General features: G+C 39.0%; 2 protein-coding genes across 3 annotated transcripts in view; one reads left to right on the top strand and one right to left on the bottom strand.

Moving 5' to 3' along the window:
* The window catches only part of ACBD5 (acyl-CoA binding domain containing 5), a 30352-nt gene extending 21175 nt beyond the window's left edge, over nucleotides 1-9177 (top strand). For both annotated transcript variants that reach the window (XM_036405110.2, XM_036405100.2), the window contains 5 exons: nucleotides 83-359; nucleotides 1645-1844; nucleotides 3369-3419; nucleotides 3691-3800; nucleotides 7189-9177. In XM_036405110.2, coding sequence (XP_036261003.1) covers nucleotides 83-359; nucleotides 1645-1844; nucleotides 3369-3419; nucleotides 3691-3800; nucleotides 7189-7201 — 651 coding nt within the window. In that variant the 3' untranslated portion in view covers nucleotides 7202-9177. The remainder of the gene's footprint in view (nucleotides 1-82; nucleotides 360-1644; nucleotides 1845-3368; nucleotides 3420-3690; nucleotides 3801-7188) is intronic.
* Nucleotides 9178-12154: 2977 nt separating this feature from the next.
* Nucleotides 12155-25220, bottom strand: MASTL (microtubule associated serine/threonine kinase like). The gene is made up of 10 exons (XM_036406672.1): nucleotides 25087-25220; nucleotides 24255-24343; nucleotides 22857-22963; nucleotides 22393-22528; nucleotides 21649-21812; nucleotides 19245-20477; nucleotides 18322-18460; nucleotides 14935-15048; nucleotides 14743-14844; nucleotides 12155-13277 (listed from the first exon to the last, which is right to left on the bottom strand). Exons 1-10 carry the CDS (start codon nucleotides 25155-25157, stop codon nucleotides 13120-13122), a joined length of 2313 nt encoding a protein of 770 aa, XP_036262565.1. The 5' UTR covers nucleotides 25158-25220; the 3' UTR covers nucleotides 12155-13119.
* Between the last annotated feature and the right edge of the window lie 2686 nt (nucleotides 25221-27906).

Below are 27906 nucleotides of genomic sequence, written 5' to 3'. Positions count from 1 at the left end.
AGTAAAGATGTTATTTTTTCCTCTTTAATGTTTAACTGTCATATTTTACAGAATTTAATTACTTGCTAATGTTAATTTGTAGCCCTTGGAGATCATCACATCAGCTAAAGGATCTTTAAAGCATTCATCCCATTTCTTGGATGTAGATCACAGTCCTCTGTTAGAAAATACGGATTTTCCAAGGCGCACTTGCATGACTTATGGGAATCTCCAACCTGGAAATACTGGAGAGGGAGTAGCTGAAGAACAAGGTGAAGTCAAATGTGGAGGAGAAGATGGCAAAGCCAGTAATGGGGGTCCTCACAAGGAGAAAAAAGGTGGAGAAAAAGCAGATTTCTACAGTGTCAGAAGAGGGAGAGGTACTGTGACCCTGCATTTTGTGTTCCCCACTCTCCTCACTGCCATAAATTACTGGTGTCTGAGAAGCACCTGTCAGCACTGTCCAGTGGGACAGTCATGTGTATAGTGCTTCTAATAGATAGATAGATAGATAACAAAATGCCTATTTTGTTTTTTATATATATATATACACACACACCCTATATAATGGGGTGGATAACTTATACTCCAGCTGCTGCTTCTGGCACTTGGGTTTTTGGAAATGTAATCCTCAAAACCAGTCTGTGCCTGAGAGGAGTTTCTTTAGAAGTTATATACTTATTGTTAAAATACATATGCATTCATATCTACATATGCATTTATATCTCTGTGGTGGTTTATTTGAAACCATGGAATGCCATGGATACCAGTGACATATTGTTTTGTACATAATTGGAATGTTAGCCACACCTTTGAGTGATTCTGATACTATCCATTATGATTCTTAGAACTTAATGGTTCTTAATCACATAATAGCCCAGATGTTCAGTTTATGTTGGACCTCTGTGCTTTTTACTTCCAGAACACTTCTGATAGTGTCACCTACAAGAAGCACCATATTCCAGTGGTATGATCTGTAAAGTCAAGGATAAAATCAATTTTTCTTGTAAAACCAAAAAAATGCAAAAAATACTTTATTTGTATATAGCATGTCTTTTTGTATAGCACCTCTAAGTAATCAGATTGAAAAGTTAAAAAGAAAATCCAAATGAAACATTTATGTTGAAAACTATTATAAAAAACATACTATAGTTAACTATTTCCTCTTCTCTGTGTTGTTGTTTTATTGAAGTTTGCTACTTACAGGCAGAAACATGACAGGCTAGTTTAGTGGTAGTTGTATCTAGTTTAAGGGAGTATTGCTGATTTCAAATAACTATCTTTTCTCTCCTCACTCTATTCCAGTGATATTTGTTTTCCAGCTGGAGACTTTGCCAAACTTAAAACACATACTAAGACAGATCTTACTTTTTACTAGGGCAGAATTTCCTGCTGAACTTGTCTGGTTGTGTGTTAGTAGCTTTTTGCAAATGTTCTTGCAGGTCTAGGAATTTGAATGATACTGTCACACTAAGGCTGTAGGGAAACATCTCAGATGGCATTTCAGTGACCTTGCAGTGCTGCTGAACCATCTGAATATAGCCTGTGACGAGGAGTGCCACGCTCCTGGGTGAAAACTGAGGGAGAAAACTTATGTTAAACATTTTCAGTAGAGCTGTAGCCCATTCTGTGTTTTGTGTTTCTGTTTTTCCTCCCTCCCAACAGGGCACAGACTTCAGCCTTTAGGAGACGGTTCCCAGGGCGGGCAGATGGGCAATGGAGGGGACGGCGAGCGCTGGGGCTCCGACAGAGGCCCCCAGGGCAGCCTCAACGAGCAGATTGCAGTGGTGCTGATGCGGCTGCAGGAGGACATGCAGAATGTCCTGCAGAGGCTGCATATGCTGGAGGCTGTTGCAGCATCACAGGTCCTATTCTTTGGAGTTATTTGATCACCTTTTATTAAATGTCCTTGGATAGTTTTGTGCTTTTTCATTAAAATTTTTGACAATGTTTTCTTAAACTGTAAAGACATTTCAGTCACATTTTGTAGTTGAGTCCTGCTTAGAATTTCCTATTAGTACCTACTCTTAGGAGCACAATTCGTAACTCTGGTACATGTAAGCAAAACCATGCATTTTTTACCTAGAAATTAACCATATGTTATTTCACTGATTTCTGATCAGACTGATCTTAGCCATAGTTATTGATACACGTTACACGGGCTCTATATGGACACTCCACAGTTAATGTTGTTAGTGCATGATCCCACAGAATTCAAAGCATTTTCAAAGAAAGTGAGAAATTATCTTAGTCTCTCAGATGGTAAATGTTCACAGGCAGAACTTTAGATTCCATTTTTCAGATAGCAAAAGACTTGATTGTTCACAGTTTTCTTTTCTCATGAAGTAATGCAGCTTTATTGGAATTGAACATCACGTCCTCATCCAGCCAACAGAACTCTTAAGCAAGTGTAGATGTTATTGGTACAATGTTTCTTTTTTCTTTCTGTTTCAATAGAACATGTTGTGAATATAGTTGAACCAGCAACCTGAAAATGTTTGGTTTTGTTTGACTTGCTGATATATTTTGATCTGCATGAGAATGAGCAAGCTGTACAAGCAATATCCTATGGGATGCACATACTCCAAATCTAAGGCAGCTACAGCAAAGGATTTATTAAAACTATAATTTTGCTGCATCACAGATATTCAAAAATCTAATATTTGGTTAAATACAGATTGGCTTTCTATCTTTGCCTGAGCAATATAAGTAGTAAAAGATTCTTCCCCAGCAGTTCACGGTGTGCTTGCTGTCCTTACCTAAGGAGAAACAGAAGCTTCTGTTTCATGTTTATGTAAATTAAGGAAGAATTAAAAAACCAGCTGCCTGGCTTTTGTGGAAGCACCACAATAGTGTATGGGAATAGTCTTGAAAAGATTCTGATACTTCCATTTCAGGATTGCCTGGAAGACATGGAACAGAGTATTCTCTTTCCTTTATGGTGTTAGACATGCCTGTAGCTGTAGCCCAGGCAAACTAAAGCAGTATTTTTGACCTTAGTAGAGACTGGTGTTGAGACATGCAAGCAGGCAAATTAAGCTGCTGCAATTTCTGCTCTGGGCTGGAACTGGGACTAGACCAGAGCTGAGAAAGTTGCAATGACAAGTTGAGCAGGGGAGCCTTCAAAAACTGTAAAGAGGTCCAGTGACACTGCTTCATTTTCTAAGACACAGAGAAGTGATAAAATTACTATAAAGAGTAGTGGAAACATGAGAGGCAAGTTAGCAGCTATGTGGGATGACATGGGGGTGGTTCTGTGCATTAAACTGTGATATATACAGATTGCAAAGCCATCACAAGATGAAAAACCTCATATTCTTGTTTTGTGAAGAAGAAAAATTTTAATTGCAGTTTCATTTTATACTTAAAGTCTTTGTTTGTATTTAAAGGCAAAATCTGCAACACTACAGTCAAATTACCAGCCTGCCTCCTCTGTCAAGGTAAAATACTGTTTTTATGATGTGTAAAAAGTGTGAACTGTGAAAAAAGATTAATTTGAATATTTTATCTCTAGCTCTTGGTATGTGCTTTTTGTACTGTCTCTTCCTTGACTAGGAGATAAAAAATAATCAGTCTGAGGAAATTACTTTATAGATTAATCTTTTCTTACGTTCTTACTATTATTTTCTTTTGAAGTGATGAGAAGTATACAGGTGGTATTCAATATGTGCACACATATTGCTCACTGGAATTTTTCTCTGTTTTCCTTAGAAACCATCATGGTGGCCCTTTGAAATTTCTCCTGGTGTTCTAGCTTTTGCTATTGTTTGGCCATTTATTGCCCAGTGGTTGGTACATGTGTATCACCAAAGAAAGCGAAGGTAAAGATGTGCATTCAATTGAACACATATACTGTGTTAAACCAATAAGTAATATTGTCATGTTATTTAGACAGGACAGAAAATTCTTTGCCTTGCGTGTTTGTCAGTATGAGAAAGTATTGGTTAATTTGACTTTATATGTAGTATGCTTTCTATGTGGCTATTTTTGTTAAATCTATGAAATGTGATGCAGGATAAATAATTTTGAGCATACACAAGTTGGTGAGGCTGGAGAGCTTGGAAGCATCTCCATAACATTCTTTGATCCTCCCACTCCTCATATTTACTTGAGCCATTTTCACTGCTTTTAGACTTCCTAGTCCCGTTCTGCCATGAGAACTTTTTTTCCTCACATCCTTTATAGCTGTGCCTATCATTTCCTTTATAGAGTGCCATCTGTCACCTATATTTAACATTTACTAGCACCTTACTATGATATTTTTGTAACATCTACCTTGACTTCCTTCAGCTGAAGGGCAGTTGTACTCTGATTTTGCCTTTTCTCAACTCTCTAAGCATCAGATCGAGTGAGTGTTCTCTAGTTACTGTCTGCTTACTTCAGCCTCATGCCTGGTTCTGTTAGCTTAGTATGCGCTTGGCTTTTACATCTTTTTCCTCTGTCAGACTGCAGAGAGTTTGCACATGTGTGGATCTTAGGAGAATTAGCTGAATTTGCTCTAGCTTTTTAATGTTTGCTAGTTTTCATGGTACAGTTTTCTCTCCTGTGGTAAGTCACAGAAACACAGGGTGGCTGAGGTTGAAGGAGGGCTCTGCAGGTCATCTGGTCCAACATCCTTGCTCAGCCTTGAACACTTCAAAGCCGGCTGCCCAGGACTGTGTACAGGCAGCTTCTGATTGTCTCCAAGGAGGGAAGCTCCACCACCTCCCTGGGCAACCTGTGCCAGTGTTTCCTCAGAAATGCTCTAGGCCTTTGATCATCTTCGTGGCCCTTTGTTGGACTGTCTCCAGTTTGTCCATGTCTCTCATGTAGCCCGAAGCAGACAGAGCACTCCTGGTGTGGCCTCTCCAGTGCTGAACAGAGAGCAAGGATCACCTTGCTCACTCTAAGGGATAATGCAGGAAGGGATGGTGTTGCAAGGGAAGCCTGTAACACCGCTGGCCTTTGTTGCAAGGTCACGTTGCTGGCTTATGTTCAGCGTGGTGTCCACCAGGATGCCCAGATCCTTTTCTGCCAAGCTGCCTCCCAGCTGGAGCATACCGCTGCCTGGAGTAGTTTCTCCAGTGCTGGACTAAGCACTTCCCCCTGTTGTATTTCATAAGGTTCCTGTCAGCCCATTTTTCCAGCCAGCTGTAGTCCCTCTGGATGGCAGCACCACCCTCTGGCATATCAGTCACTCCCAGTTTTGTGTAATTTGCAGCTTTGCTGAGGGTGCACTCTGCACTCTGCCTGTCATCCAGGCCATTGCTAAAGGTGTTAAACAGGACTGGCCCCTGTATTGACCCCTGGCATTCACCACTAATTACTGGCCTCCAAGTACACTCCTATCATTGATCATTGCTCTTTGAGCCCAGCCCATGGCTTTGTAAACAGTACAGCACCACAAAGGCTGCAAATCTGCCAGGGAGCTCCCCTAGCTCAGAGCTTTCAGCAGCAGCATTGGTGTTGCTGCACTGTCTGATGAAACCAGAGATTGCAGTACTGAGGCTTTCAGGCAGTTATGCACATTTTGCTCATTCTTTGCACCAGCAAATGAAAATTTCCCCTTGTCAGCAAGGACAAAGTTGAGGTGTTTTAAATCTATTTCTTCTAATTATTTTACTTGAAGCTTCTATGAACTTCAGTGTTCTGCTAATTGCTCTTGCATGGCTGCGTTTTTTCCCTCACTCTGAACAGTGTGCTGTTCTTGAAAATCTTTTTTGATCATTTATTCTGACCTCTGTAGCATCCTCAATCCAACCACAGATTCAGACAGAAATCAGTCTTTAGAAAAGCACCCTTCCCAGCAATTTTTCTATTATATTGTTCTAGTAATTCAGTGCTTTGATGAATAAACACATGGTACATTGCTTTTAGTTTGGATTTGAGCAGCTTCAGTTTGCATCCATTGGATTTTCCTGTATCTTTATGCAGTTGACAAAGAGCCTGTAATGTGTTTTCCATGGTTACGTTTTGCTATCACCAGGTCATCTCATAATCTCTTGCTTAAACAAAACAAATGGAGCAACTGGAATCTCATTTTAAAATTGTTTTCCAGTCTTAGAATGATTCTTGTGGTTCATTGCCAAATGCTTCGGTTTTTCAACATTCTTTTTGAGTTTTGGACACCAGGATTTGTACCAGTGGTAATGCCAGTCAGTGTGAAACACAGAGATTGCATAGCCCCATGTTTTGTTTACTCCTTCATGTGTTGAGATGAACTTCAATAACAGAAACAACTCAAGAACTGTCTGTGCTCTTGAGCTTTTCTCTCTGTTTCTGAAGTCTACTCAAAGGCAGAATTTAAGGACTATGTGCTTCTGCAGCACATTTCTATCTGGAGTTCTATCTCCTTTAACAATGTGTAGGAAGCTGATCAAGTACACTCAGTGAGAAAACAGAGTTACAAAATGAGTCCTTTTCTCCTGTCCCGTGGCCAGTTTCAGCTTGTGCTCTTAGGCAAGGTGTGTGAGCTCTTAGGCAATAGCTGTTCTCAGTGCCTGCATTGACCCTGTCTGTGTACTTTTAGTTTTAAATTATGTGAAGGGTCCCTGCAACAGAAACCACAAGTCTCTGCTACCATGCAAAGTTCTCTTGTGCTGCAGCTGTGGAGCCTTGACTTCTAAATTCCTGTGCACAGTGCAGCAAATTCCCTGTACCTGGTGGAGGGACAGCCTTCTGTAAGCAAGAGCTTTGTGTTTAGCTCTTGTCCCTGGGCAGGGGTAGCTCAGCTCCATCCCAGCATCTCTTAACCTGTCCCTTGTTCCTTTATGAGGAACTCAGTGCTGAAAATCTGGGTACTTGTACTGGAGCCTTCACCAAGAAGGCTTGAAAACCTGAATCCTAAGGTTTCTATCCTAAGATAGAAATATATTTTCCTAATAGTAAAAGTTGTCTAGGTTTGGCTCATGATTTTAGAACCCTCTAATTTTAAGTTTTATGGAGTCATGGGGAAAACAGCTCTTAAGTGTTGCTCTGCTGAGCCAGCACACCACTGACCCAGGGTCAGAGATTTTTCTGTGGAATTCCATCTGCAGATCCAAATTCTTAGTGAATTTTCTACTCCTTGGTGTAAGAGAACAAATTTTCGGGTATCTTGAAGCCCTGTTGTGTTTTATTGGAATGGAAACTTTTCACGTGTAACCTTAATTGATTTGTTTGTTCAGACAAATGAAAAATCATCTCATATATGAAGGTACATTAAACTAATTTATTTGTTTCCTCTTCTAGAAAACTGAACTGAGAATTCATGACTATGTTTAAGGACTTCTAGGAGAAGATGGCCCTGGAAAGCAAAGGAAGTCTGAATTCTCATAGAATCTCAGAATTTGGGATGATCTTCCTTATGTTACAGTAATATTTTGTACTACCTTTGAGCTAAATGTTTAAGGACTAATATTATTGAAACTTGAATGATTCACAGCTCCTAGGTAACAAATAAATTGAATAATTCCATCCTCAACACCATATGAACAATAATTATTTTGGAATGTGCTTGTGGATGGGCCTTCAGTAATTACTGGCCTGCTGATGTCAGTTGATGAAGACAGTAACATCTCTGTAAAAGAATAAATGAAAAATATGTAAAACTGCCACTTTAACATTGAAATAATTTTACAATATACAAGATCCCTGCCTGTTTTTCCACAGCATTAGGTATGACCAGGTGAAAGCTCTAAAAAAGTATAAATTCAATACATTGTAAGCTGTTGGAAAAAAGACATTATAGCTCTGAGGAATTCAACTTGTTATTTTTGCTGCTAAATTAGTGTGGGGCAATTTCCATATAAATTGATCAGAAATGAAGTTGAATCCTTCACTTATTCTGTAAAATTGTAAAGAAGATTTTGGAATTTGTATATATTCTGAAAGTTAGAGCCATTAATAACAGGGGACTGTCAAATACGAGTTTGGAAACAGCATGTGGTACAAGGGATCCATGTAAAGAGGCTGCACCTTATCTTTTTAACTTTCCTAACTGTATTCTTGTTGACAACAGCTTATTTTAACTGAAATGCATAGTTTAGGCACAAGGTGCTTTAAAATGAGATGAAAACTAGCTCAGTAAGTCTAGCTTTAAGCTTTTAAAAAGCTCAGTGCACTGTAAGTTTTCTGTTGGCAGGTAAATTAAAGTAAGATTTAATGTATTGTGGATTTTCCCCAAGTTACATCATGAAACATATCACTTCTGGTATGTCTTTCTTATCCTTCTACTTCCTCTCAGAAAAAACCTTTTCAGCTGATTTTGGAGCTGATCTTTTTCTTTTCCCCACAGAATATTTATTAACCCATATACAGATAAAGGTACAACCTTGTGAAGTTTGCTTGACAAAAGCATGCTTTACACTTAATTTTAAAATAAATTAATATATAAGTTGTATAAATCTCTGGAAAATGCAAATGCACTAAAATTAGATTTGACAGAAAACTTACAGTTTGCTATGAAGAATTATATCACAACATAATCCATGGTTAAGCTCTAAATCTTCAAAAATTTCACCATTATTGATGTGCTTTCATTTTCCACCAGGACTACATCCTACAAATAATTTTTAGGGAAAGTTTTTTTTGGTCCTTCCTGAAAATATTTTATAGTTTGGAAAACATTTTTCATATAAGCTATACTGTATAAAAATAAAATCACAGAATCTAATGTTGGTTTTACCAGAGAAATTTTAATCTTGTTTTTTAGTTATGTGAAAAATTTTTTTAGTTACTTTTCCCCTCTTCTGATTTTCTTATTGTAAAGCTGAATTAAAAAAATAAAATAGCTGTAACCTCTTTGAAGACTGCTGTAACAAGCAGATGGTTTCATGTGCCAGAGATGAGTTTTGGCATGAGATGTACTGAAAACTCAGGTTTGAACAAAGCTTATCCTGGAAGTTCTGCTGGGACCTGAAGCCATTGTGCCTGAGCTTAAAGTTCCTAAAGTGACTGATTTCTTATCGTAAGGGATAGAAATGATACAGGAAGGACACTCGAGCTTGAAGGTCACATGAGAGCCCAGCCTCCTGCAGCAGCATGTCTTCTGCCAGGACAAGCCACCCTGGAGTGCCTCCCACAGCTCCTGTCACCTGTAGGGGTCGAGCTCTTAGAGATTGGACAGACATTCCCAAGGTACTTAATTGTTAACCTCTCCCTGAAATAAATGTAGGCTTGTACTAACCTTGTTATTTATTCATATTTCAATAAATCAATCCCTTAATATTTTGTATTTTATCTTGGACTTAATATTTCCCAAATGCTGTACACCAGATGCTGTGTATGCAAAAGCCTGCTGGCTGTATCATGGAGAATCAGTCACAACCTGAAAGTTGTAATACAAAACATCACTTGAGTAACAATTCACTTATAACTCACAACTGGGCCGATCTTAAACTCACCATAATTTGAACAGGTTCCTAGTTGGCAGGTATTTCAGCTTAAAGGTAAGGAAAACTGGTTGTTTTGTTTTTTTATCATTTGCCCAGGTGCGAAGAGACACAGCTTTGATGTGGAGGCAGTAGCATAAGCAGATGGCTGGAGCTCAGAGCTGGGATACTCACACAGCTCCAGCCTGTGCTCTCTGCAGGAGGGCTGGGAGCCTAAACAATTCTGCACAGCACTGGAAGGGCCAGACCCAGCCCCAAACTGCACCTGTGAAGCAAACATCAGTCTGGTTTCCTGCAGCAAATCGGGCTTCACCTGAGAGGCAGAAGCTTGCTCTGTATCAAAGCAGATTAGACTCCATCCCTCAGAGCTGCTCAGCTGAGAGCACAGAAGCAGAGCCAGGCCTAAGTGTGTGCCTGGTGCAGCTGTTCCATCCTCAGGGCTCTGCTGCTTCTGTGCTGGGGCTGCAGCAGCACAGCAGGTGCTGAGGAGATGGAGCCACCATCCTTTCTTGACTCATGTCAGTTATGCAGAGGAGGAGACTCACACCCTGCAGGAGTTGCCACTCAGGACACTGCTCTCCTGCCATTTCAGTACACAAGTGTAGCTGGTATTAAAGCTTCCAGGCAGGGCCTAGCAAGTTATGAGCTAACTGAAGGGCATACAGACCTGTACTGAAAGTAATAGGTATTTCCTTACTTAAAATCACTGCCTTTGCTGAGGTAGTGGGAAGCAGTCAGGGTTTCTTTGTGTAAAAATCCATCTGCCACACTCTCAGCAGAGGCAAGAAAAACAAGATACACAAGCAGCAGCACAACTGCACTATTTTATTTTATATATTTACACAAAAGTAAAGTGAATTTTCGAAGCATGAATTTTGAAGTAAGTGCAAAGTGAACTCTTGGAGAATGAAATAGAGAGGAAAATAATGCATTTTATTGCCAGAGTAAGCATGTGGTAAACCCAGTCATGCTGAAACTGGAATCTCTGAGCTCAACAACACATGGCAGCACTTCAGCACCTTGCTCCCCAGACACTGCCCTATGTATAGGCGTGCCCAACAGCACATAAGGGCTGGGAACAACCATCCAAAACTGCTGCTTCTGTGTAACCAAGTACAACACTGATCTCTCCAGTAGTTTTCAGATGTAATGGTTGATAAACTGTCTCCCAAGATAACCTGGAAGCTGCAGAGTTTATGTGTAGGTTGTGAACATGAAGTTTAGGCCTTCAGGGAGCACCATGTAACAGCTGCAGGACCTGCCAAGTGGTACTCTACAGCTTCAAAGGATCAGAAACTTTTGCCAGCCTACACTGTTATTTGTAGATCTTTACTAATAAGAAACACTAGATCTCGTCCAGCTACTACATTATACCTTTTAAACTTTTACCTGAGTTGACAAGGAATTCCATGTTGAACAATAAAGCTAGGATTCACCTTTTTACAAAAGATAAAAGCCCCACCAATCAAAACGCCCCACAACATCACAAATCTCAACAATCAACGTCTGACATTTAACTCCATGTTTGTTATAACCTGGATAAATGCAAGATAATTAAGAGAACAGGATATTGCAATATTTTCAGGGCTAATTCTGTGAAATTTAAATTTTGGACAGCAGTGCAGTGATAACTTTATATTAAACATTCAGATTTGTCAATTGGCCAATTTACTGTTCTACAAATTCTATGTTTTTGTATTAATCAACTGGTTTTGTATTAACTCTATGTTTTTGCATTAATCAACTGGTAGGAATACCACAATTTTCTTTTAGGATAAGATTTTTATAGAAGCTTACTTGACCATTGTAGATGATTAAGAACTATTTCAAAGGGTTAAAGAAGATAATACCAGTGCAACAAGTTTCTTCCACCTTGATGGGAAAGTGTTATACTGCCAAATGGGAACAGGTGTAAGCATTTGTAAAGCACTGAAGACAAAGAGCTGTTGTGGTGTTCAGTTTTTTCTTTCTTTGACATGTAATCATAGTTCATTCTTTTAAGATTTGCTTTCTTAAACTAGATTACTAGAAATGGAAGAATAAATTGCATAAAGTACCAGTGATTAAGGTACCCTCCTACCCCAGTTTATATATTCTAACAGTACACAGGAAAACCACTAAAGAACGTCTCATCACTTTCAGAGAATGTTGTCTATGAATACTCCTTCAGTAGTGCATTCATTTGTTTGCACCTTTTCCATCATGTAACAATTGCAGCGTGACTGAACAATTTAGAAGTTCTCTGAAACTCCAGTCCTTAGCAAAGGGAGTGAAATTCACTGTATGTTTTGCAACTTGCCAAGACTCTTTTCACAAAATTGAATTTTCACAAGAACTGGATTGGTCATTCTGAGCTATTAAAAATCAGCTCTCTTTAGGTCTTTCTAGGAAACTTCCTTTTTCTTCACCATTCCCATTCCTTTCCCAGCAACCTGAGGGGACAGCAGAAAGCCTGGCAGACTCTGTTTGCTCAGAATTCCATCAATAAATCTTGTCTTCCAGGAAGCAGGGTAATGAAGGGACAACTCACTACTGCTACAAAAAGAGTCAGTTCATGAAACCAAAAGGCACTTGGCAAAAATCACTGGCAAAATGCTTGGCTTCTGGCACATGGCCCCTGGCTGGAAACACCATCTAGCACAAATGATCTTTATCTAACATGTACTAACCTGAAAAATTAAAATCTTCTTTAAGTTAGAGATACATATGCAAGAAAAATACTGAAGACTATTTAAACAGAATTATCTACAAATAAACCTCTAAAACCTAGCAGACACAAGATTTGTATTGCATTTAAAGATAAATTTAGATATGCTTCCCCCTAATTTAGGTTTATATAGAACATACACTTCTATTTTATATTCTAGTCAAAATCCAAGCTCTGGCTGTGAGTTTACAAAAGAGTCTATTAGCCTACAATATATTATAGTCTTTAATACTTGGCAGCTTCAGTATGAATACTGCTTGCTAGAAAACAAAAAATCACCTGTCACTTGTCATCTGACACAAAGGAGCACACACACACACTGGGCATTTTCTATATAAAACCAGTAACTGCTAAAATATGTGTTCAGTCCAGCTTCCTACAGCCCAAGGGGTTACAACACAACAACTTAAGCAAAGCATTTGTTTAACAGACTTGCCCCAAGTATCCTCTCCCTGCCCCATTTCTCTAGGACAGGATAGTCTCCTGCCAGTCTCACATGCCACTTCTAGCCAAATTAACTTGGAATTAACTGTTGTACCTTCCCAGCCCTTCTTGGGAATAGGACAAACAGAAGACAAGACATTGCAATGCTGCATTGAGATTTCAGTTTTCCACCTTGAATAGAAATGATCAGTTTTATATAGCCCAGTGATATATATTCACACTGCTCAGACAGGACTGCTCCCAAACCAGCTTGCCACCACAATGAATGACCAATAGCTAAGTTATTAATTAAATACAATTGCAATTCCTTTATATCCTTTCCCTATTATGTTTAGCTGGGAAATAACACCACGCTTCCTAACTGGAATAATTAATTACTATTAAAAAGCCCCATTATTGCCAAGAGTTATTAGGTCCAAGAAACACAATGCTCTGGCCTCTCAGTAAGGTGCAGGAGATAACAAGTAGCACGAAGGCACTTGATACCAGTTTCATACAGTAGTTTCACTAAAGAATAAAAATAGGCTGGTAACTTGAAACACACTAAATTCAGCAAGGAAACTTAGTCAACACCAAACTAGGGTTACAAGACAACCTGTAAGTGTGCAAAACCATGGAGAATGTCCACTTCTCTCGATGCTATAAGCTAAATCCAGACACAGTCAGGTGCTGAGCATTGTTTCTAGCATCAAAGTAAGAGGTGTCAGTCTCATCATCGGGCTGAGGTATAAATGGCATCGTCTGGTTCTGGAGATTATCCCAGTCCACCCCGTGAAAGAGGGGGTGATGCTTCAGTTCTGAAACAGAAGTTCACATCAGCATGAGAAACTTCTTCATGTCCAAGCCCCACAGTCACTGTATTCCCTCATCTGTAACTGTCAGTAGATTTGCTCTATATTCCTTCTCCAGAAGTTCATAGACATGCAAATTGCAATTGGGCTTTGATTACCCCCAATTTCAGTAAGATCAAACTGTTGGCTGGACAAGTGCAGATGCCACTCCCATCCAGGAAATCTGTTCCATACAGTTCCACTGAGCCAAAAGCAGCTTGAAAGCTGCTCTTACCCAGAAAGATTGAATTTAGAGAACAGCACAACATAACTGGGATTTCCCAGTACTAAAGGCTTCATGCTATAGTGAAAAAAGGGAGAGCACAAATTTGGGAGAGGGGAGAGAAGATGACAGTGATGGAAACTTAGGTACAACAAGAAAAACTTAATGGCTGTCCTGAAAACTACTCATCCAACTTCCCTTCAGTGGACTATAAATTGGACAAAGAGGCCAGATACAGTTGTAAATCTTGACAAAGAATGAATTTCAAAGAAGCTCAGATAGGAAGAAACCATTATGTCATCTGTTTTAAAATTCTGTCTTGACAGGCAATTTAGATTTCACTCTAAAATCCAGAAATAAAGACAGTAACTTGTGTTTAACTAAAACACCTTCAAATTGCTTTTTGGGAACTATCAAAGCCACAGAATTTTCTGTTGACATAATAATCTTCATTCATAATCTTGTGCCTTCTCTATTTTAATTTGGCTTGATTTCAGCTTCTAGCATTTAGTCTCTTTATGTGTAAGCCTTTCCATAGTAATTTCCTTCTCTAGTGATTTCCTGAACAGTTCTCATAAGATTTCTATCCCTATTTCCAAAATATCTCACTCTAAATTTCGTTCCATTATCAACATTAAAAAAAAAAACAAACCATAACATAGTCACTGTTAACAATAGAAAATGTTTAAGCCCTTCTACAAGGGGGAAAAAAAGTAGACTTTGTACAGCATATATTTTCCAACTTTGTATTCTCCTATGCATTCAGCAGGAGACAGGCTGATTCCTAAGAAAAAACTGCTCTCTCTGAATTAACTGTTTGTTGTAGGAGGCTTCTCTCCCAAAATATCATCTTTTAATCAAGGTTCCCAATGTCATTTAGGTTAAAAATTCCAAATACCCATTAGATAAAAGAGAACTTTGGTACATCAGATATCCAACACTAAAAATGCATAGCAGAACAGCAGTAAAGCAAAACAGAAGTTCAATTAAAAAAATTAAAAACCAACAAAACAATCCAGCCCCAGAATTACCTTGTTCAGAAAGGAAAAACCCCACAAGAAATACAGAAAATACCACAACTTGTTAAGTGCTGTGGTACTATACATGGAACCTAGGGAGGCACTGAAGTTTACCAGCCTAAGTTTCAGGAGGAGGAGATCACCACTTAAAAATCTGCAATAAGTTACAAAGAACAATTTTAATACCAACCCTTCAGTCCAGCTCTCTTAGTAGTGTCAATTGTTAGAAGCAGATCTATTGCATTCTGGGCATTATCAGACAGCTTTTCTTCACCCTCAGGCCAGGGAATATCTACAGACAAAAATAGAGTTGAGTTGGCAACTCAAACTATAAGACAAATATTGGAAATACATACTTGCCCTGATTACTGAGACAGATTACCTCTTTTCAAAATATTTTGGAAGACCTGTGTTGGTGTTTCATCGTTAAAAGGTGGAATTCCAGTTAGAAACTCAAACAGACAAACTCCAAGGGCCCACCAGTCTACAGCAGAACCTGGTAAAATAAATCCACATAATTACACTTACTAAAACGATACTTGCAAAGACTTTGACATTAGCAAAAGCTGAAGAATGTTTAAATTCTGCAAATTTCTTGAAGATTATGAAGAGACAAATTGTGTTTAATATACATGCAGATTAAAAATATATTAAAAGGTTTTTTATAGCCACTCTGCTCCTTAATTCATTATGGATAATACTGGGGTTTACTGATAAAACCAAGGGGGCTCTTAGTAACAATCTAATTATCAACTCCCAACACAGAGAATCCAGGAGCTAACTCCTCCAGGAGATTGTTTTGTGATAAGAAATAGATGCCTCATGACTAGAGCCTGGATAAGTGCTCCATGTTGCCATCCCTTCTCTCAGTTCTTTAAAAAGTCTCCAAAACTTCAGACTATTGAACTTCATTTTTGTTTGTCCAAATTATGATGAACATCATGAAGACAGCTTGCAGAAACGAGCCAGCACACACGAAGCTGGCATTACTTTCCATTACACTGAACTGACTGGGGCAATGTGTAGTTACTAGGTATCTCTGCTTTGTTATTAGATAGTTCTGGTTTTCCACATTCCAGGGCTTTGTCTTCGTGCAAATCTCTCCTATTAATGTACATTGAAACCAGCAGGCAAAGCAATCCCAAAACACCACTGCATGCATCCTAAGCTTCCTGCATCTTCAAGCCATGCCCACTCCACCATATAAAGAATAGATGCCACAACTGCTGTTAAAAAAACCCCCAAAACTTGGAAAGATAACAAATCTAATTGTTCTTGGCTTTTTTGGCATAGAAAAAAACCTAAGACACCTCCAAGCAAATGAATGTTTTGAGCCATTTCACAAAGACTGCTGTGAAGTTTAGAAATGCTGAAAACCAGAGTGTTAACCAGAAATTTAATACACTTTTAGCATGTCCTAACAGCAGTAAGAGTGCCCACCAAGCTAAGCACATCAAAGCAGTGAGTTCACATCCACTGTTGTTAAGAGTACCTGGATGTTCAGTAAAATACTCCCAGCTCCAGTCAAAGTCTAATAAGATCACAACCTGAACAGTGTAATGACCAGGTTTCAGCAGCAATTTTTCCCACACAAAGCTCTAACTAAAATTAGATTAACTCCTACCACAAACCTGCAATACAGGACCAAAGGACAGCATAAAGCTGTGCTGGGGAGGTTAAGGTGGGATATTGAGAAAAGTTTTTCCACCCAGAGGGTGGCTGGGCACTGGAACAGGCTCCCCAGGGAAGTGGCCACAGCACGAAGCCTGGCAAGGGCTCAAGAAGTGTTTGCAGGGACATGCTGTGACTCTGGGGCTGTCCTGGGCAGGGACATGAGTTGGACTCAATGATCCTTGTGGGTCTCTTCCAACTTGGGTTTTTCTATGATTCTGTGGTTTAAAGCAAGAAGCAATAACACCAGGTCTTGAGCACCTGAACCTTCTTCACCCATAGGCAAAGTAAATGAGACTGACTGCAATAAAGTAAAAGGCAGCAATGAGAAAAAGTGGCTCTGGGTTTACCTCGTGTTAAACAATTTAAGAATGCTGACTTTCCTTCTGAAGTACATGTTTACATGTGTGATTTCTGATAGTTTAGTCACACTGATAGGATGTTTACTGATTCTGTGAGCATCACACATTTTCATGTGGAAGTATATTGGACATGTCTTTCTATACAGAACCATTGTTCACCCAAACAATGTTCTCAGAAACTGTGATCTGGTTATACTTTGACTGTTCAGTTATGCTGAACACTTCAGCTCTGCACAGAATATAGAAAACTCACCAGATACCAGAGTCCCTGCATATGAAAAGACAATAAAGTAAAAATATTACAATTATTGCCCAAAAAAACCCCATAACAAATACAAACATTGAATATCAAGTATGATTCTCCAAACAGATAGGAATGAAGATTTTTTCCCCTAAGGTAGTATTCCACAATAAGGAAAGATGGCAATGTTAAATCTAAGTTAGAAACAAAAATAAAATAGTTTTGTAACATGATTAATTTAGGATTAAAACTACATTTACAAGCAGCTCAACATGTGGAATATTTAGTGAGGGAAAACTTGGAGTTCCAAAAACCCTGGCTTCACTGAAGGTAATGGGAGACTTGTAATTTCCTGACACAAACCCCAGACTCTGCAAGTTTTCACTGAAGTCCTGAAAACCCAGTAACCACAGAGAAATCAGCCTGTGAACAGGTTTCACATTTTCTAAGTAGCACTGATTACATTTCCAAAATATTATCCAGTTTTAACATCTGCCAGATATCCAGGAGTCCTAAATGGGAAGTGCAAAACAACAACTACATATGTTGAGCATTTTCAATTTTTACTGTTAAATCTCTTCAGAGAGTTTTAGTTAATTTATATTAGCAGAATTTTATTGCTCCACAGGATAGTAATAACTACCTCTCAATTAAGGTCTCTCTGTGATGTAATTGTCCCAAGATTTGCAGCTCTACAAAATAGTAGTATACTTTTGGGGTGGAAATAAAATGGAATTATACATCAACAACTGTATTAGAGATAGATGCATTGCATTTAATTTTTGTTAATGCTTCTTGCAATTTAGTGGAAAACTATTTCAGACTTTTTGTTAACCTCAGTGGATCTCAGAATCTGAGACAAAGAAATTTATGCCCTTCAAAGTTGTGCTATTTTAGTATAGTATTTTGAAAACAAACAAACAAACCCAAAAAACCAACCTCCAAAAATTTGAGGTTGGCATGGCTATTACTGCACCTTTATACAGAAGATCCTGTCAGATGTCTGGAGGGTTTCATGAGGGTTTCATGAGGCCACTCAACTCAATAACTGATTTTAAGGCAACTTCACACAATTGTCTGGCTTCACATAACACTTTAATATCAATAAACAGAAGACATTCTAAAAATAATTGAAGGCTTAAGCCTTTCACTCTAAAATTTCCCCTTTCCCATCCCAAAGAATCTTTAAGGGCACTCAGGATAACCAAGTTGTTACTCCCAAGCCACATACAAGTCTCAGGCTGCCAAAGCAGCTTCCAATACTGATTGGCAGCGAGCCTGCTGGTGAACAACTAAAATCTTTGGTTATGAGAAACCACTAAAGGAATGGAAGGAGCAGCTGAAGCAAACACAGCCACCCATGATGGCAAAAGCTTAGCACTAGCTATTTTTGAAAAATTCCCAATCTTATTACTTGAAGGGTTTACAGTTCTACAGACATTTAGAAATGTCAAGTGCCACCTTTCAAGTACTGACAGATGCTGCTTTGCCTTACCATGAGGCTGTGTCAAAAGCAGCTCAGGTGCCAGGTAGTCTGGGGTGCCCAGGATTCGTTCACCTTCTACGGGGGCAGCTCCTCTTCGGACACTCTTTGGAGTCCTGTACGGTGTGCCAGCATCGCCCCGGTAAGGGGTCTGAAAAGATGGCACAAGGACTTCAGATGTCAAACAAAACCAGCTCAGAAACTCCCAGCTCCAGGGATGTCACAGATGTAATAATTGATACTTAAGTTCAAGCCAAGAGCAAGTTACAAAACATTCCCTGAAAAGCATGTGTGAAATTTGCTTCCATTGCTTTATCTCAACAGTCTTGAAGCATAAAGATGCCTACCTTTTGAGAAACTTCTCCTTAAGTTCTTCCTCTACTGTCACATCAGCAGCTATCCCTGTTCACATCAATCTTTGTAATAGGCTTGTAACTGCCACTTGACAGAATACACTACACCATCACTTTTAATGGGATTAAAAAAGAAAAAAGTAGCAGGTACAATGGCAGTTACCAGCAGCTGAACAGCATTCACACTGTCTTGGGAAGAGTGCAGGATAACAAAAAGCCCCCCCCAAAAAACCCCCACCCACAACAAAGACTTCCCATTACATTAGGAAACCTATAACACTGCAAGACAAAATAGCACAGGCTTTTTAAAATCAGTTCACTGTAACAGCAAAGATTTCTCAGAGATGGACAGTCAATGCATGTTGAGCCAAAGGCAAACCAGTGAACATAAAGCTACTGCTAAATTCTTACAGATATTATAATTTTGGCCACACAAGTGCAGCAAGTGAAACCCTGACAACAGAGGTCATTTTAACAGACTGCCTCAAACTACTTGAGTCTTCCCTAAATTTACCACTGAAATAATTTCAGGTCCCTAATGTCCAATACATGTACAAAGTTTCCATCTGCATCCTTACCTACCTGATAGACCTGATATGATCTTCCTTTCTGTAATGGAGTGATAGCTGTTGGGTAAGAGCCACTGCAGGCAGGTGAAAGATCCATTATATCTAAGGAAGCCAAGCTGCATGGCTCAGATATATTGGATAGATTGATTGGACTATTATAACTCCGAAAAACAACAGCATTTTTTTTGAAGAGACTCAGCACTTCCTTCATCTTTTCTGAAGGAGAAGATACTGTGTCAAGGTAAGTTTCTTCCATGTGTTTCTGGTCATGATCCTTTTTCTGATGTACTGGCTTGCAGTCCTGGACTGTATGTGCCTCCTCTCCATCCTGTGAGAGATGGAGATTATTTTGGGACTCTGGTGATGTTATTAGCACATCTTCAGGTTTTGGTTCCTCAAAGGAGAGGTCTTTAACACTTCTGTCCAAATCTAAAAGCTGTTTTTCTAGATGGCTTTCTGTAACAGACACTTCAGGAAGTAAGTCAGAATCTGCACTGAAGACATCTAAAGGTTTTTCATCAGTGACCAAAAAACTTGAGTTCATGTACTCCTTTTCATCATCCTTTCCGCAGTCTGCATCCAGATCACACATAAGATTTTTAGCTACAGTTGGAGTAAGCGATCTTTCTACTGTTTCCTGGTTACTAATAAAACTCTTAACTTCTTCCTTGCTTTCACAGGTGTCACATAGGCATCCATCATTACAAAGCATTAAGGATTGAATTTCTGTTGTCAAACCTGTCCCTTTGTTTGCAGGAAATTCTGAGATCTGACAGCCACGTTTATATTCTGCATTGCTTTTTTTAACATAGTTAAGCTCCTGACAAGGACTAGTGTCAACTGATTCAAAGCTTCTTTTTACACCTGGCTTTTCAAACATTACTTCCTCTTTGACAGGCTCATTCTGCCTTGAAAGTGACTGTTGTAATCTGGAAGTCTCCACTGTTTCATAAGTCATGTCTCTTTTATTTACAAAGACTTTTTCTTTCCAAATCTTATTTTCAGAAATACACTTTCTTACTACTTTCACATCCAGAGTGCTCACAGGAGTATCTGTTATATCCAAACGTTCACTTCCCAGCTTCTGCCTGCTGCCAGACTCATTGCTGGCAATGGGAGAAATGGCAGACTCGAGCTCTTTCCTCTTTAAAACTTCTTTGCTATTTGGCAACATAGCATTTGAAAGGAGAGCTGACCCACTGCTACTGGTTTTGGATGTTGTAGAACGAGGTTCATCTTCACTTTGCTGCAAAAAAGCATATTAAGTTTTGAGTATCAAGAAAAATATGATTACAGCATTATAGAAATGTTTAATTTGAAATATTTTATTACAGCCTCCATAATGAAATGCAGATTTGCAAGTGCTACTTATTCTAACTACTACTAGTGAAAAACCATACTTCAAAATATAAAAAAAAACCAAAACCAAATAAGGCACAAAAGAAGTCGAATTATCAAGAATATAAAATAAGCTTACTATAATACAATAGAAAATGACATATTTTTAAATGCCAAAAGATGAAAAAATAGAGCAATTGATGTTGTATTTGAGACTTTATTTTAAGCAGTTAAGCTACAGAAGTTTTCAGTTTCCAAGAAAGTTCAAAGGAAAGAACCCCATTATAGTACCCCGTGGTATATTGCACTTCAGAGATGACAGAAGGAAAATCTGATGTCCCTAATGTTTTGGTAACACAATACTAAAACCAAGGCTTAAAAACCAGATAAATACAGAATAATAAATTGTTTTAAATGTAAGTTGTTCTGTATGCTCTAAACAGGAATCATGGCAAGGAACTACATAGCATAGCAGCATTTTCTTTTAGGTTTGTGTTTGTGCAGAATTTCATGAACACATTAAAATAGGATAAAATATTTTAGGATAATATTTTATCAGCTATAATTATTGGTGTTAGGTTAGTTGATTCAAAACACTTCAGTAATAAAAGCCTTAAACTTTTCAGTTTAACAGCTACTAGAAGTTTGAAGTGGATTTTATTGTTTTCCCAAGTTCTGTCTTTTAAACAAATTCTTTCACCCACAATGCTGAGCAAATGAGCTTTAGGGACAAGGTCAGGTTCCAAAAAGCCACTGCTCCCAGCAGTGCCCACCTTGTGCAGGATAGGGCTAAACCAGTGATGGTCAGTGAAGCCTTCTCTTTCGCTCCTTTGCTGCAGGCTCAATAGCATTTGCTTCCCCTGTTATATTGCAAAGGACTAATATTTGTTTGAAAGAAAAGATTATATCGGTTTGACCCAAAATCCTACTCTATACCAATTAGAATGCCTGCTCCTTCTACTGTAGGAAAGTTTCTCAACACTTGAAATAACTGAGGCAAGTAGAGTAAATAGAAGACATTTGCATACACAAGTACAAACTAATTTTAATTTAGAGGGGGAGGATGAAACAGTCCTGACCTCTACACCTTTCCCACACCTAGGGCTGCTCCAGTTTGCTGATTCCACACTGGACAGGTGTGTGTGAGACTGACTGGAGGTACCGAACCTGTTTCTTGACTGAAGCAGAGTAGGAGTTAAACTCCTCGCTGGCATCACAGGTGTTAATTGAGAATTATCCAGATCTTAAGAGAAAAAGAAATTCAAATGTTGATACAAACAGGCAACTGACTTCACAGTATGTTAAGCTTTCACATCAAAGGAAGCTAAGGAAAGCTATGTTGACAACAATTTCTCTTGTCATCTTTCTTGCATAGTCAATTCATATATTTTTTGAATTACGAACTTGCCAAGAATGTAAAAGCAGTACAAACATTAGCAGCATAGCTGCCTTCTTTCTCATTTCAGGTTAGAAATGAGAAAGCAGCAAGAGAAGACAATTTAAAAGAAAACATAGATTGCTATACTTAACAATTTCCTCTGAAAGTATGTCAAGAACTGACACTATTTCCATAAAATGTTAAAGCGTGATTTTGAATTCAGGGGTCATGACTTGAAAAAACCCAATCAAACAAAACCACTTTAGAAGCTGACATAAGTAGTGGGTGAAAACATGTCATATGTAAAGCACTGAAGGAATGGTGGAGAGCAAGACACCAACAGAATCACACCTTTTATGAAGTGGGTCCAAACTACTCACATAAAATTAAAAGACCACAACCTTACAGCCAGAGTATTCCTCAGCACAAGGCCTGGTATACTCACGCGTTTTGAACAATTTAGTTGAAAGAGGGGTATTTTCCTTTTGGGCCATAGGTACAGGAGAAACTGCTCCATGCGGACTGCCAGATGTTGGACTCGATTTGTGCCCTGGCACTTTCATTCCTACAGGAGGAGTATACTAACAGGCAGAAAGAAGCACAGTTAAAAGTTAATGGAGTCTGAACAAATTCTCAGTCCAGGATTGAGAGTGTAACTTCACTCTTTCTTTATGTTTGCATTGGAGCTTGGCCATACTCATAAAAAAGTCAGCAATTCAAAAGTCCAAGATAATCACATCAGAATTTCAAAGTACTCTAAACATATCACAAGTCATTCTACCAGCTGGCAGAAGAAATACAAGAATAGCCTTATCATACCAACTGTTGAATTTAAGATAGTAAATAAACTAAAATGAATTACTTAAAAGACAGTGAAAATTACTTACAAAGACAGTGCAAATTACTTACAAAGCCCAGAGAACTGATAAGAGACAACAATTGTCCTGGAGTACGTGAATAGTCCTGTTTTGGCTTTGCCATTGATGGGGTAGTAAGGATATCTATCATATTTATCTCTACAGAAAAAAAGAAAACCCAAAATCAAATAGATCAGGTTTTCATTTTGATATTAAACAAAGGCAAATAGTTGCAGACATTTATTTAAGTTTCATGAAGCTAAAGAAAAATTGAGTCACATACTCAAAAAATATACATACAAATGAAGCCACCAAGACCAACTGAAGACTTACCTGTACATTCTTACTTAACAAAAAAAGATGTTTTTTCTTATACATCCATACATTTATACATACAGAAGTTGTAGAAGCCATATTTCTTCTCCAACACACTATGCAAAAAGCACTACATTTTCTAATTTGATATCAGCTTTGGTTTTTAGACAGCAGTTCCAGCTTATGGCTTGTGGAATAGGATACTAAATTTGACTCCTTTTCCAAAAGACATCTCAAAAAAGCTACACAAGAATTTTTCACAGGTGAAAATTCAACCTTGGATACCTTTTTTTTTGCTCACTAGCAGTAAGTAGCTTTAAAGCTTTCATAGAATGTTCAACTAGAAACAATAACCTGTTCCATTAGAACATCAGTTAAAGCAGTAGATCATAAAAAATAAAGAACATCTAGGCTTTTCCTTTATATTCTTAAAATCATGAATCAAACTCCATAGACAACTCTGAATTTCAACATTCCTTTAACCATATAAAAAGGATGTACCCTCCAGCAGCTGTCTGAAAAAACGTGAACTGGTGCTGTGCAGCATAAGTTTGGATGATCTGGCTAAGGAGGTACCAACCAGCTCAGAAATTGGCTATTCACCTTAGCATCTGCAGCCTGTGCCAGACAGTCATGACTATTCAGCTAAATTCTCTGCTTGAAAAGAGAACATTCACATGCCAAAGCACTGAGCTGATCTTCCCCTTCTCCCTCAAACTAATGTCTGGAATGTCCCAGTTAATTTATTGGAAATTCATTTATACAGGACCAAGAGACATGAACTGAAGGCCAGAAGTAGTCAGAGAAACAGGAACAAGCCAGATTATTTATTCACCCATTGAAATCTCCTAGCAGACCTCAGAAAACTTTGAAATCCATATCCCTCCAAAGAAAGGGCTCTAGATCATATTTCATACATCCTTGTCTCAAAGAATAAATATTTTACCTTCTGAAGTGGAATGCTAAGAGCATGTAGCTAATCAGTACTTACCTATTAGAAATCAGGTATTACTGCAACATTTGCACTTATTTAATTGAAAGGTGCCCTTGATAGGGATGTGAAGTATTCAAGAATATGGAAATGTGATGCAGAAATACATTTTAATACAACCAAAAGGATAGAAACAACTCTTACCTCTGTTCAGAGTAACTCTGGAAAGCCCAAAGTCTGTCAACTTTATATGTCCCTGATTAGAAATGAGCATATTGTCTGGCTTCAAATCCCTGAAAATATGAATACAGCTGAAGTCAGCAAAAAGAGCACTGAGCAACATGAAGAAAGTTCACTGGCCAGAAACACTCATTACAAAACATTGGTTAGAGCTGCTTAATAGTAACATCTCCTAGCCAGCAGAAGATTCCAGTTTAAGGAACATATCAAATGAATCAAATATATTTAGCATTAAATATGGCACAAACATCTCAGGCTTTGTAAAAATCAGCATGCATGTCAAGAGTTGCATATCTTGTGCTTCAGCAGGCTTGACAAGCGTCCTTCACAAGTAGCACCACCATAACATTCACTCATGTGCATCTCCTGCAGGTGACAAGCAAACCTCCAGCAGGAGTTTTCATGTGTGCTCTCTGCAGCATTGCTGAATGCAAAAGACCCTCACTCTGGGGGAGCATCAGGGTCACCAGTGTCCCTTTGTCCCACAGGCCCAGGAGTGCAGTACCCAGAGGGTTCCTGAACCATCACAGCTAATCCAACACTGGACTGGCAAAGAGCTGGCAGGGGAAAGCTCTGTGGGTTTGTGTGCTCAGCACACAGGCACAGATTTGATTTTAGCCATTGTTTCACAGCATTGTTGCAGTGCACACGTGCAAAAACAGCTTCCAGGAGCTCCAGCAAATGAGGTGCCTGTGGAAGCTGCCACAATGAAACAGTGATGGTTATGTGTTAGAGTGAAAAAATAAAAAACCCAAACTACCAAATTCTTATTTGTAAGAAAAAAAAAAAAATTCACCTGTGGATTATTCCATGCCTATGAAGATAGTCAAGAGCCAATGCTGCTTCAGAAATATACTTAACAGCCATTTCTTCATCAAAATATCCATATATATGGAGAAGAGATTTGACATCTCCACCGATAAGGTACTCCATCACCTGTCATTCAAGCATTTTAAATTTAAAACACATGTCAAATTTGGAAGTAAAATACAAAATAACTTTCACCCCTAGAAAAATATGATTTCAAGGACCAGAAGCAGAGAGAAGTACCTTTGTTCAAACCTCATTTCCCACACATTACTTTTCACTTGGATAAAATAATTAAAGTGTCATGTAACAGCAGGCATTAAATATTTTCTTTCTGTAGACTATTTGCTTATTTTATTTGCCTAGATTACTTTTAGAAGCTGATTAAAAAGCTGACTACAGTTTTTGAGAGTTAACTACAGAAAATTTTCTATATTATAAGTGTTATATATTTCTATATTGAATATTATGTATTTTAACCTATATTTATATTCATATATTAATCTATATTTAGTTTAATATTCTATATTTCCATAGTATAGAAAATGAAATACAAAGCATTCCTGTGCAACTCAAGGCCTGAATCCAAAGACCACCTATTTTATGCAAATCAAAGTATCTCAATACTTTATCTTGCCATCATTTATACACAATATTAAATTAAGACCTGAGCTTTGTGAAATAAGTACAAACTATCAAAAATGCAGTGAGAGTTAGTGTGCAATTAAGACACATGAAAAAGAGTGGGAAAAACATACACACAGTAGACCATTATGCAGACACATTATGATTGCCCATGTCATACTCAAAATAAAATAGAAGTCAGCAATAAAATAGAAGTCAGTCAAAATAAAATAGAAGTCTGAAACTCACTCTTTGATGTCAAGAAGGCATTTATGGGGTTTTGGTCAGGAAATCTCATCTGTACTTACAGTCCAATACACAATATTCTTCCACACACATATATAAACATACATATATATAAACATATAAAAACACACACACACATATATATATATAAATATAAATACACACATGTCCAGACATGATTTTAGCATCTCCTTCACAAATCCTTCACCCTGAAGTCCTCTACTTCATGCAGCAGTTCAGAGACTCCAGAAAAAGAAGCCTTTGTTTACACTCAAAATGCATTGTAGGAGTGCATAGCAACCTTGTCTCAGAATTTCATCAAGCTGTTCCCTGTGTGTGCTTACAGCAACCCACACGAATTGTGCCAGACCCTTTGCAGACAATCTGAATCCCTTACATGGAAGCAGCACATAAACCCATGCACAAGTCCTGCTGTGCTCCACAGTGCTCTGTGTGGACCAGCATTTAGTTTTGCCACTCAGATATCATCTTGTCATGTAGGCCAACAACTGTAACAAAATTTGAGCACTAGCAATAAGTAAAATAAATTTCCTTTAAGTGAGTCATGGAGTACCTTCCAGTCACTTGGCTTCTGCTTGAACAGAATTTCTTGTTTTCCCCAAGATTTCTACATATTTCTAAGATAGAACAGTTGTTAGAATTTCTAAGTTTCTCCTGTAAGAGAGGGGAACATGAGCAGAAAGAGCCCAAAGACATCAGAGGAAGAGAAATATTTTACTTCTTCAACCATTGTGAGAAAGATGTTAAAGTGACTAAGGAGTACCATTATAAAAATGTTTAGAGATATCACTATAGTTGACGCTCAATTTTCAAGACTACCATAAAATGCCACAGCCATTTTTTTACTCACTAAATAGATGTTGTTTGCTGACTGAAGTGAGTAGTATAAGTGCACAATGAAAGGACTTTTACTGAGAGCCAGTGCATCCCTCTCTGCCTGCACCTGGTGAACCATATTTTTGTTGATCATGTCTGCTTTTTTCATCACCTGAAAAACAAAACAGAGCACACAAATGATTTAACCTCAAAATGCTCATAATAAAACTGCATAGAGATGTACAGCTCTGCACAGCATTGCCTATTTTGTACGACTGCTTTTACGTTTCCTATCTTGTGTACTGTGTAGATTGTTACGATCCTTTTAATCACAAAGTCAAGTTTGCACGAATAATTGGTAAGCTTCTTACTAACAACCAGCCTAGGTTTTAGCTCTTTGTGCAACGACATAGAAAACACAACAGGTTTTTGTTGAGCTTTCTTAAAATACTCAGCAAGAACGCCTTTTATAATTTATTCTCGTATAGTCTCTCGGAGGCGGTGCTTTACCCCCCGGCAGGCACAGGAGCTGAGGGGGCTCAGCTACAGCAGCTGTATACAAGGCGAGACGCCAACAGCGCCGGGGCGCTTGGCAAGGTTTTTGCCGTTTTTTCCCCTTACTTAAAATACTTCTAAAAGCAGCTGTCGTTATCAGAGGTCCCCTGACCAAACCCTCCAGGCCCAGGGAGGTGAGAACGGGGCACGGCCGTGCGGACAGCGCGTCCCGGAGCACAGGCTGTGCCCGAGCAGCGGCCGCTCCCCGGGGAGGGCCCGGGGCTCATACCGGGGCCAGCCCTCCCCGTCCCTCGGTTCGCCCCTCTCCCGCACAGGGCTGCTCGGCAGCAGCGCTGGACCCCGGCCTCGCCTCACCTTCACGGCATAGAGCCGGCCTGCCTTACGGCCCAGGTACACCTTCCCGAAGGCGCCGCGGCTGATGGGCTTCACGATGGTGAATTCCTCAATGGAGGGCGGCCGGGGGACCTCAACGCGCGTCGAGCCGGCGGCTGTGGCGGCGCTGGGGCTGGCAGCATCGCCCCGCTCCCCCCCGGGCCGCTCGGGTGCCATGGCGCGCCCGGCCCCGGGCCCGCCGCGATTCAAAGCG

This window comes from Molothrus ater, chromosome 1 (assembly GCF_012460135.2).
Source record: "Molothrus ater isolate BHLD 08-10-18 breed brown headed cowbird chromosome 1, BPBGC_Mater_1.1, whole genome shotgun sequence".
In the NCBI taxonomy this organism is placed as follows: domain Eukaryota; kingdom Metazoa; phylum Chordata; class Aves; order Passeriformes; family Icteridae; genus Molothrus; species Molothrus ater.
This window is presented reverse-complemented; position numbering and strand designations above follow the sequence as displayed.